The sequence below is a fragment of the Excalfactoria chinensis genome, chromosome 17 (assembly GCF_039878825.1).
Source record: "Excalfactoria chinensis isolate bCotChi1 chromosome 17, bCotChi1.hap2, whole genome shotgun sequence".
NCBI classification, from domain to species: domain Eukaryota; kingdom Metazoa; phylum Chordata; class Aves; order Galliformes; family Phasianidae; genus Excalfactoria; species Excalfactoria chinensis.
The window spans coordinates 6332535-6343539 of record NC_092841.1 but is presented as its reverse complement, the minus strand read 5'-3'; the positions used below and the strand labels follow the sequence as shown (position 1 = coordinate 6343539).

General features: G+C 48.5%; 1 protein-coding gene across 2 annotated transcripts; it reads left to right on the top strand.

Annotated features, from left to right (window-relative positions):
• The first annotated feature begins 2714 nt into the window (after positions 1–2714).
• Positions 2715–10268, top strand: DDX5 (DEAD-box helicase 5). Of its 2 annotated transcripts, none has more exons than XM_072351614.1 (13): positions 2715–2871; positions 4320–4485; positions 4625–4721; positions 4804–4937; positions 5061–5126; positions 5569–5710; positions 5806–5966; positions 6126–6298; positions 6484–6594; positions 6812–6873; positions 6955–7014; positions 8262–8486; positions 9061–10268. In XM_072351614.1, the coding sequence occupies exons 1-13, from the start codon at positions 2840–2842 to the stop codon at positions 9441–9443; spliced, it is 1812 nt and encodes a 603-aa protein (XP_072207715.1). In that variant the 5' UTR covers positions 2715–2839; the 3' UTR covers positions 9444–10268. The 2 variants fall into 2 exon arrangements, with proteins under 2 accessions (XP_072207715.1, XP_072207716.1); XM_072351615.1 differs by having other exon boundaries at positions 2725–2847.
• Positions 10269–11005: the final 737 nt, after the last annotated feature.

Here is an 11005-nt window from a genome sequence, read left to right as displayed (position 1 = left end):
CTCCCCCCCCCCCCGCGGCGTTCTGCTCGCGCCGTTGGCGCCGTGGCGCGTGTTGGCGCCGCGCCGGCCGCCATGGAAACGGGGCTGGGGGCGGGCAGGGCTTGAGCCTCACGGCCGGGCTGGTTTCCTCACGCGAGCTCCGCCTTGTCCCGTGGCACGAACGGCCGCCCGGCCCGGACCTTCCCTGCCTCGGCTGCTGCGCGGAGCTCGGGCCGCGAAATGGCGGCGCGGTCTCTCAGCGGTGACTCCGCTTCAGGCCCCGAAGGGGAGGCGGCTGTTTGGTTGATTTGTGCTTTCATGAAGGAAATGAGGAGGGCGGGGAGATCTCGGCCTGGGCCGTTCACCAGCAGGGAGAGCTGGGCGCAGGGCGAGGTGCTGCTGTGTGCAGGGCGAGGTGCTGCTGTGCGGGTGCAGAGTTCGCTGTAAGCAGGCGGGTGACGTGGCTTGTTGGGGAGATGCAAAGCAACGAGATAACCTCCAATAGCGATAAGGTTGGACGGTGTATCAGGAGCGAGATTTGGGATCTTGGCATAGGGAGCTGTCTGTAACCCTCCAGCCCTCCCTCAAAGCAGCATCCTGTGTTGGGACTCTGGGATTTCCTTGCAGCAAGTCACGCAGAATCAGAACTAATGGTGCCTCATTCAGCTCCTGGAGTGTGACAGAGGCAGCTGAGATCCGAATTCTGACTAAAAATAATGACTGCCAGCAAGTAAACATCAGTGACAATGACAGCTGTAAGGGGACTGAATTTGTAAATCTATATCATCCAATGCACATATTGCATGTGTGGGAGCAAATGCTCACCAGTACTTCTGAAATCAGTACTAAAGCATGGTCTAAAATCCGATACACGCAGCTTTGCCAAGCTCTTTTGATTTGCTTTGCATGTGATGGCTTAAAGAGAACAGGAAAATCAACACTGATGTTTAACTTAAAGGGGTGGAACACAGAAATGAGGAAGTTTTCTTTCATAGAGGAAATTAAAAGGAGGGAGGTGCAGCCTGAGTGCACACAGACAGACAGGCCCCAAGGTTTTGTGTTTCTTTGGTCCTTAGCGAGGTTCAACAACACAGCCACAGAAGTTATAAATAAGAGAGATCTGAGTGAGCTGTGCTGAGTGGAATAAGAAGCTGAGTGGAATAAGAACAAGAAGAGGCCTGATAATTTGCTGCTAACATTCAAAGCCTTTACACAGCCTGTTTGCAGCTCCATCAGGAGGGTCAGTAGGTGTGAAGTGTTAAAGGAGCATTTGAGGGGATAACTTGGCAGCTTGTTTCTTTGTGTCAGTGAGTCCTATTGAAAAACAACATCCAGGAGGATCCACTACCTGAAAAATCGTTAGGAAATAACACATGCCAAATGAAAGCCATCCTTATGATTTCAGTTTGTAAATCACATGGATCTGGGGGCCCAGATCTCAAATATTGTGTGTGCTGTCAATGTGGAGGCAGGGATTATTATAAGTGCTTATAAAGGAGAGAAACTAAGCTGGGCTGCAGCTTTGGCTGCTAAGGGAGGTGATTTAATGACGGTAATATACACAAAAGGTATAAATAAATAGTGAACGATTCACTGCTTTTGATAACTTGCTTCGTTTTGGGCCCCTTGTTCTTATTGGGCAGTGTGTTGAAATGTAAATGCTATTCAGATACAGTGAAACTGAAACGCATTGCAGTGTGTGTTAGGAGCTGGGAGTGGAACATAACAAAATGTGTGTAGCTGTCAAACGCAGCTCAGTTATTTTTGTTTCAGAAAAGCCTCAAACCGTGAGTTCAGTGAGAAGGTGGGAGGATGTAAACAGGGAGTGTGGAGGCATTTCTCCTTCCTTATGGTGTGTGTCTGCATTGGGTGGCAGTTCAGCTGCTGTTCACGTACCAGGCCTCACCTCCTTGCTGTGCCCAGAGCCGCAGGTGGGAGCCGTTCAGTTCCTCCCGGGGCTGGCAGAGGGAAGATAAGCAGCACAGCGGCCACGTCAGCTGGTTGGTGTTTGCTGTTGTCAGCCCTGTCCCTGCGTGCACCGCTGCACTCCCGGTGACCTTTGGATTGCTTTTCCAGCCCGCTGGGGAAAGTAAAAATAGCGACTAATAGTAACTGTATCCAATGGCAGGTATGTGCCGCTTGGGAAAGTGGGCAGTGGGTACCGGCGGGCTCTGAGAGCGCTGCACTCGCATTTAATGTCTGCTCCCCTGATTCTTTGTGGCCAACCCGCTAAGGCCGCAAGGATTTGCACCTCGAACTGCTTTAATCGCCCTAAAAGCGAGGGCGGGGCTTCAAGGAACGATTACAGGATAACGCGGCCCTGTTTATGGCTCCGAGCCCTCGAGACGTTCCCCAGGCGGCTCCCGGGTGTCTGTGTGGACATCACCGCACACAGCCGCGGCCCTTCGGCCACAAACCCGGCGCTTCTCACGGGCCGCCCCGCGCCGGGCCCAGCGCTTCCCTTGGCGCCACCAGGCCGCGACCCGCCGCCTGCCAACCGCTCTGCGCAGGCGCAGCCGCTCGCGCACCGCCGCGCGGGGGCGGGGGGAGGAGAGGGCGGGTGGTGCCGGCGGCGGAGGCCACGCCCCGGAGGGAGGGGCACTTCCGGCCCCGGCGCAGAAGCCGGTCGGTCAGCGGGAGGGGGCGGGGACTGCGGGCCGCTTGTGTAACAGCAGGGGCGGGTTCTGCGCCTGCGTCACCGCCCGGCTCCCAGCGGCCCGCGCGGCGCCGTATATAACCGGCATCGGGGCGGTGAGGCGCTCTACATTCTGTGGCCCCCAGCGACGGCGCCGGACCGCGTCGTGTCCTTCGTCACCTTTTTTTAGCGATCGGGACCGTCTCGCCCACCGCCGCCATCGCCATGCCCGGGTATTCCAGCGACAGGGACAGAGGGTGAGTCCGGGGGCCCGGCCGGCGCCAGTCGCCGCCAGCGTCCGGACTCTCAGCCCGACCGCGGGGTTCCGCGTGCTGCTTTGGAGGCTGCTCAAAATGGCGGCCGGGCCCGTGGGCTGGGAGCCCGGCTCCGCTTTTTGAGTCTCCGGAGCTCCGCGAGGGGCGGCGGGGGGGGATCCGGCGCGTGTGGGGGCGGCCCCGCTGCGCGGGCGGCCGCGGCTCCCGGGTCACACACAGCGCGGCCTCCGGATCCGGGCGGAGGTGGGAGCGTGGGCGGGGGAGGCGTGTGGAGGCTGCGAGGGGTCGGTGGGTGGTCCGCGGAGAGTCCTCCGACAGCCCTGCCTCGGGGGGCGGCGGGCGGGACGGGGTTTGTGGGTCAGTGGGTCGGCCCGGCTCCTGGCCATGGCGGAGCCTCGAGGAGCTCTCGGTGGGGCGGTTCCCTCTTCCTCCTTCCCTGCCCTCGCAGGGCGGACGGCGGCTCGAGCCGTTGCTGGCAGGAGCCGGCCGGCTCCCGCTTTGTGTTGTGTCAGCGGATGTTAATGGCCGGCCCCGCCATGCGGTGACTGAGGGGAAATCAAAATGCCGGCTGCTGCTGCTGCCTTTGTTCCTCCTCCTCCACCCCCCCCCTCCCCCCCCTCCGCCCAGCTCAGACTCTAAAATGGCAGCGCCTGGAAAATGTGGCGTAGACAGAAATGAGAGACAAAGGAAACAGCGCTGGCAGGAAGCAGCGGCCGCTCGGCTCGGTCCCCTCTGGGAGCGCTGTGCAGTGAAGGTTCGCTCCCCGCGCACCCGGTGCCGGGCAGCGGGCGGACGTTGGGAGGCAGCTCCGCGCTCGGCTTCGGCTCAGCGGAGCTTCTTGCAGGCGCTGAGCCGCGCCGAGCTGCGCTTTAGGGCTGCTGGGATAGGATAGGACAGGATAGGATAGGGCAGGATAGGGCAGGCTGCGCGGTGTCGCTTTTCAGAACAGAGGGGCATGAGGTTAATAAAACATTAACAGAAAACGCGTGTCCTCACAAAGCACGGTCACTGAGAGAAGTTTTCGGATACGTGGTAAAAACACGTACAGGGAAGTTGTACCCGGGTTTTGTAACAACCCCTGCCTGCTTTCTGTAGGCTGACAAAATGGGAGTGTCAGTTGGGTAGGAAACCATTTTGATCGTGGAGTAATACAGTGGTGTTCATGTTACTACCTTACCTGCGCTGTAACTTGCCAGTAGGCCATTCTGTTTTATGGGAGCTGCAAAGTAATGTGTTACTTCACCTTGTGAGTGTGAAGATGGGTGGGTTGCTGCATCTGCGACTTCAGTTTTGAAAGCTTAATATCTCATAGGTGGGGTTGGTAAATCTGAACTGTGAAGTTACAGGGCATACCACAAAGATAGCAGTTACATAACAGGAAGAGGAGAACAAATTTGCTCTTGGATCCTAAACTGTGATATATTCTTTAGGTTTGGAGCCCCTCGTTTTGGAGGAAGTCGAGCTGGTCCGCTTTCTGGGAAAAAATTTGGAAACCCCGGGGAAAAGCTTACCAAAAAGAAATGGAATTTAGATGAACTGCCCAAATTTGAAAAGAACTTCTATCAAGAACATCCTGACGTAGTTAGACGAACTGCGGTACGTACCCAACCAACTCACGCAGAAGTAAACAGGCACAAACATGCTTAGGGTCATGGGACCCAGCGTGTGTGGATGCAGTAACTTAAGGAACTTCCGTGCCAAAGCTGTTTCCAGTAATGAGGTTTTTCTTTTGCAGCAAGAGGTTGAGCAGTACAGGTCAAGCAAAGAAGTCACAGTTAGGGGCCATAACTGTCCAAAACCAATAATAAACTTCTATGAAGCTAACTTTCCTGGTAAGTGGTGGCTAACATATTTTTTTATTTTTTCCTGTCTTGATTTACGACTTGTGAGTTAAGCTCTAATTTTCTCTTCAAGCAAATGTTATGGAGGTGATTCAGAGGCAGAACTTCACCGAGCCTACTGCTATTCAAGCACAAGGATGGCCTGTTGCCCTGAGTGGATTAGATATGGTTGGAGTTGCGCAGACTGGATCAGGGAAAACACTGTCTGTAAGTTGTGATTGTTATGTGGCATATTGCTGGATTTCAGCAGTAAAAGTACAGCCTGGTGAAAGGCAGGCTGAGTGCTTCCAGGAATAAACTCTAACGTGGCATTTCTTTTCTTCTGAACAGTACTTGTTGCCTGCTATTGTGCATATAAATCATCAGCCATTCCTGGAGAGAGGAGATGGACCTATTGTAAGTATTCTGAAGAGAAAGGATCTTAGCTACTAGAGAAGGTGGATTTCTCACAGTCTAATTGTCCATGTTAACAGGAGTGCATAGTTCATCATGGAAACCCTTAAAGTGGCCCATGCGTGGTGTTCTGGGTTTTTCTTTTTGTAGTCTCCCAAGAACAGCCCATAAGCTCTGATAGGGTTCTATAAAGTTTTACAGAACAGAATTGATCTTCCATTTTGGAAGTTGCCATCCACTAGAAGCTAGAGTGAATTTTGAGTATTTTATCACACATCACCAGCTTGTGTTTAGTAATGGAGATGTTACTTAACTTTGTTGATTTGGTTTGAGATGTTCAATTTAGTCAGTCTGGCATTGAAGTGGTGTATAAAGACTTCCTGATTTAAAACGTAAGACTAGAAATTTCATGTACGGAACTAAACGCTGGGTATCTTTCCTCTAGTGTCTTGTGCTGGCACCAACTCGGGAACTGGCTCAGCAAGTGCAGCAAGTAGCTGCTGAATATAGCAGAGCATGTCGCTTGAAGTCTACGTGTATTTATGGAGGTGCTCCAAAGGGACCACAAATTCGTGATCTAGAAAGAGGTAAGGATCAGTCTGGATGCATCTGTGTAAGGCGATGTGAAAGCTGCTCATCTGACTTACTGATTGATTGGTTTTTTTCTTGCAATTTTTTTTAGGTGTGGAAATCTGCATTGCAACACCTGGAAGACTTATAGACTTCTTAGAAGCTGGAAAGACCAACCTCAGGAGGTGCACTTACCTTGTCCTTGATGAAGCCGACAGGATGCTTGACATGGGATTTGAACCTCAAATCAGAAAGATTGTGGATCAGATAAGAGTGAGTATAAATGGTAGCTGCATTTAATGGTACTACAGAAACACCAGTGTTTGTTAAAACAAGGATAGCGCAGTTAGCTCAGACTTCTGGGTAGACTTCTGTGTTTATGTTTGACTTAATCGTATGTTAATTTTGTACTGATAAAATCTTCTTCTCCAGCCTGACAGGCAGACTCTGATGTGGAGTGCCACGTGGCCAAAGGAAGTTAGGCAGCTGGCTGAAGACTTTTTAAAAGAATATGTACACATCAACATCGGTGCATTGGAACTGAGTGCAAACCACAACATCCTTCAGATTGTTGATGTGTGCCATGACGTAGAGAAGGACGACAAGTGAGTAGCTAGTGGGGGGGTGAAACACTCAATATGTTTCTGATGGTTGATTTTTAACTTCTGTATCAGCTGGGATGAGTTTAATGGGTATTAAATGCTAATTTAATACTGCTAGAAGCCCTCCATGTTGAAAGGAGAAATTGCACAGTGTGGGTAGTGAATGCTTCATTATCTCTTCATGACAGGCTTATTCGTTTGATGGAGGAAATAATGAGTGAGAAGGAAAATAAGACAATTGTTTTTGTGGAAACCAAAAGACGGTGTGATGATCTTACCAGGAAGATGAGGAGAGATGGGTAAGTTGAAACATGAACTTAAACGATCCACCCCAATAGACCAAACATGCTCTTGATTCTTACTAGTGACCACCTGTGATTGGTGTCCAGCTGTCTGACCAGGTGTCAGCTGAAAAGCTGAATCCAGAAGCTGTTGAGAATGTCCCAGTAGCTGTCTAATAATAATAATAATGAAAGTACTCGATTATTTGAGGTCAGTCAACTTGTGTATTTTCAGGTGGCCAGCGATGGGTATTCATGGTGATAAAAGCCAGCAGGAGCGAGACTGGGTTCTAAATGGTGAGTATTTCAGCAGTTTGGTAAGCAGGCCATCTGGTATTTGATGCGTGAAGAGACTGATGAGAGTTGCTTGTGTTACAGAATTCAAACATGGAAAAGCACCAATCCTGATTGCTACAGATGTTGCATCCCGAGGTCTAGGTTAGTACAACTCGTAATGCCAGTTGCCCAAAGTTATTTAAAGAAAGTCTATTGCTTTCTTTAACCTCTGCATTTTTCTAAGTTTTCTTCACATAAAGGTGCAGTCTTTGTGGCAAGGCCTAGGCATGACAATCGGAGGACTCGAGGGGGATGGAGGACTAGTGGAAGTGATCGGCTGGCTGCTTCCAGTCAAATAGAGAGGTGAAAACTGAGAGCATTGTGTGCCAGTAATCTTCAAAAGGCAAAGATCATCCTTTAAACAACTCCCCCATAAACTGTTCTCTCATGAAATAAGCAGCCTCATTCACAGTTCACTTTGCCCTGGTATTTCTCTTCTCTCCATGCTTTGCATGATTTGCCATGGTGCAGTACTGTTAGTTTTGTGCATACTGTCTGCTGTGATCTGTGGGTCTTTGAATTTCGGTGAGTTTGAAATGTTGAGGAAAAGAATCACAAACTTGAATGTTCAGTGAAATTTTTTTTCCAACCATGAAATGGAGAGAGCAGCTTTAAAACGTACTAAGCCTTGTACAAATTGGTGAGTACTGGCACATGAAATCTGAGCAAAAGTCCACCTCTCACCTTAGCAAGTGGGGCAGGAAAGCATTGGCTTTTCTAAATGCCTTTGAAAGTCGAAGTTCCTCCACCTATATGTAGTCGTCATGTCGAGACCTGCCAGAGAGAGACACATTCTCAAGTGAACGCTGGCTTCTTGGAAGTGCTTGCCTAGACGAGACAGTGCATAAAAACAACTTGGTGACTTTTGGGGGACAGGTATGTTTTTCTTGCAGCTGCAGTTCAAAGGTCTTGGCAAGACGAGCAGTGTGGCCCTTTTTTTTTGAGCTTCTAATGAGTGTGTATGTGAAGGACCTTGTATGTTTTTACTCTAAGGTCCTCAAATGAGCACATGAAGAGGCTGCTGTGAGCTTTAGTGGCCCTACTGCAAGAAGCATTCAGATGTCACTTGATGATTTGTAAAGGGGACTCTTGAGTTGGGATTGACAAGCAAATGCATACTCCTTTATGGTAAGGTTTTGGATCACAGGGTGGGTGATAAGACGGGAGCAGACGGAGTGTGCATATCTTCCTCTTCCACAATATTCATGCAGAAATGGATAATTCTAACACTGTTCTTTGCAGCCATTATTTCATTGAAAGTACTATTGTCTAACGTTTATCTTCGATTTGGCTGTTGTGGTGTGCAAAACTTTGTACCTCGCTTTTTGCCACACTGCAACACTTTACAGATGTGGAAGATGTGAAATTTGTCATCAATTATGACTACCCTAACTCCTCAGAGGACTATATCCACCGAATTGGACGAACTGCCCGCAGTACCAAAACAGGCACAGCATATACATTCTTTACTCCTAACAATATTAAGCAAGTAAATGACCTCATCTCTGTGCTTCGGGAGGCTAATCAAGCCATCAACCCTAAATTGCTTCAGTTGATTGAAGACAGAGGTTCAGGTAAGTGCTGTTGTTAACAGTGCATAGCTTTTCTCTCAGAACAAACTGGAAATCTCTAGCCCCTCAAAAATGGATTCGTATCCAGCTTATTTGCCAGTTAAGGTGATCTCCAAAGGTGTTAACACTAGTCATGTGAGCAAAACCTGCCCTCACAGTGTTGTGCTGTAGAGCATCTTGTGAGCTGTGGCTGATGATTGTCAAAGATGGGCTTCAGGCTCACTTGTTCTGCATTAAAAGACTTTGCAGGGAGGCTGAGCTATTCAGCTTCCTCTTACAGTTAGGAGATAACTGGATGTAACTGTCCTATTGGTGAGACTAAAGCAACTTTCCTTCATGCCATGGCATGGGCAGGGGAGAGTGTATGACCCTGCCCTCGTTAGGGAAAGGAGTCTAGGCAGCCTTCATGTAATTGTGTGCCCAATGAGTCCAGTTAAAAACTGGAAAACCTTTTCAGTGGACTTTGACTTGCTGGGGCACAAAGGAAAAGAATGTTCACGAGTTGAACTCACCAGATGGTAAATAAAGTGCAGCCTTGATCGCTCTTAGATATCTAACTGTCTTGTCTCTTTAATAGGTCGTTCCCGAGGTGACCGACGTGACAGATACTCTGCGGGCAAAAGGGGTGGATTTAGTAGCTTTAGAGAGAGGGAGAACTTTGAGAGAACTTATGGTGCACTAGGAAAGAGAGACTTTGGAGCCAAAGCTCAAAATGGGGCGTACAGCGCCCAGAGTTTCAGTAATGGAACTCCTTTTGGAAATGGCTTTGCAGCTGCAGGCATGCAGGCTGGCTTCAGGGCTGGTAACCCTGCAGGAGCTTACCAGAATGGCTATGATCAGCAGTACGGAAGTAACATTGCAAATATGCACAATGGCATGAACCAACAGCAGTATGCGTATCCTGCCACTGGTGCTGCTCCTATGATAGGTTACCCAATGCCAGCGAGTTATTCTCAATAACTTAGTGTATTTAAATGTCTCAGTTTTTCATAATTGCTCTTTATATTGTGTGTTATCTCAGAACAGGATAGTTATTTAAGAAATGGGAAGCGCAGAAATGACTGCAGTGCAGCAGTAATTATGGTGCACTTTTTCGCTATTTAAGTTGAATATTTCTCTACATTCCGGAAACAATTTTTAGTTTTTTGTACTAGAAAATGCAGACAGTGTTTTCAAAGTAAATGTACAGTGATTTGAAATACAGTACCAGAAGGCAGTGCATGGCCTTCCAATAAAGATATTTGAAGACCGAATTTTCTTTCAGATGGCAATTTTCTCAACATGTGCACAACTTTACACTAATGGAATGTCAAATGTTTTTATATTCTAGAAAGGTTTCTCAACTGTGTCTGATTAAACATTTAAGCTTATATAAAAAGAAACCAGCCTTGCCTTGATTGGGCTAGATTGCTTAGCATGGCAGGCTCTATTTGGTGGGGAAGAAAAGCAAAGCTGGCTACTAAATAGCAGTTGGAAATGGTCTTCTTCCTTGTCTGATTAGCATAGGGCCAGTTTGTTTTCTTTATTTTGGAGAAGATTCCTTGGAGTGATGGTATAGCTGGAAATCTCGCTAACCAAAGCTCTGCTGAAGTGGTGTTGCTAACGAGCTTCTGCCACCAGTGTAGGAAGCTTTTTTGCAGCACCATAACTGTTGCATATGTGCAGACTAGGCTTGAGTGTAATGTGTCTACAGCTGTCAGGCCTTGTGAGTTAGCATGCAGGCTTACTATGAGCTTCAGAGAAATGGGAAGATCTTTAGTATTAAAACTTCAAATTATACTTAAACTGGTATTGAGCGGTGATTTCTTTGCGGCAGTGGGAGGGGGGAAGCGGGCTGTTCAGGGAATGGGGGGTTTTTTCCTGACATTTGTACATCCCCTGCATGCAGCTAAAGCCTCGCTGCTCAGCAAAGGAGTGTTCTAAGCATTTCCTTGATGGGGAGCAGAGCTGGGGGCAAGCAAAAGCATTTGATGATTCTGGGTTTGTTACTGAATGCTTTCAACAACAGTAGCTTAAAATTCATCTGAACGTTCATCTTCAGTTCCCACTTTTAACAATAATCATTTTTTAAAGGTAAAAACGACTCTTCACTGATGTAAGAATTGGGGTGAGATTCTGTCCAGGTTATTCTGACTCTGATTTCAAGCCTCTTGAACTTCACTTGCATTTTCCTCAGCTTACTTTGCTGTCTTCCCCCAAGTCTCAACTTGTGCTACTATTAACTACAGCATAATCCATGTTAGTGTTTATACTGTGAGCTTCTGTCTCTGAACTGTGCTGTGAAGTAGATTTTCTTCTGACACCAAACCTTGTTAAGATGAAGCCCAGCTGTGTTAGGGGCGCTGTGTAACATAGTCCTGAGGTGAACTAACACAGAGGCCAGAGTTAGGGTTTGGGGTTCCTGGTGCACCTCTGTGTTTAATAATGGAAGTGAAATAATGCAGCCCCTGGTTGTTTTGCTTCTAGGTGTGGGTTACGAGGCCTGCGTGTCTCAGGGTTTATTTTCCCTATTAAAGGCACAA

What these genes read in the sequence shown, in the direction of transcription:
- DDX5 (XM_072351614.1), top strand. Translation starts at nt 2,840, where the DNA reads ATGCCCGGGTATTCCAGCGACAGGGACAGAGG. An exon ending in GACGTAGAGAAGGACGACAA is followed by an intron (nt 6,299 to 6,483) that starts GTGAGTAGCTAG and finishes TCTTCATGACAG; the next exon opens with GCTTATTCGTTTGATGGAGG. An exon ending in GCGAGACTGGGTTCTAAATG is followed by an intron (nt 6,874 to 6,954) that starts GTGAGTATTTCA and finishes CTTGTGTTACAG; the next exon opens with AATTCAAACATGGAAAAGCA.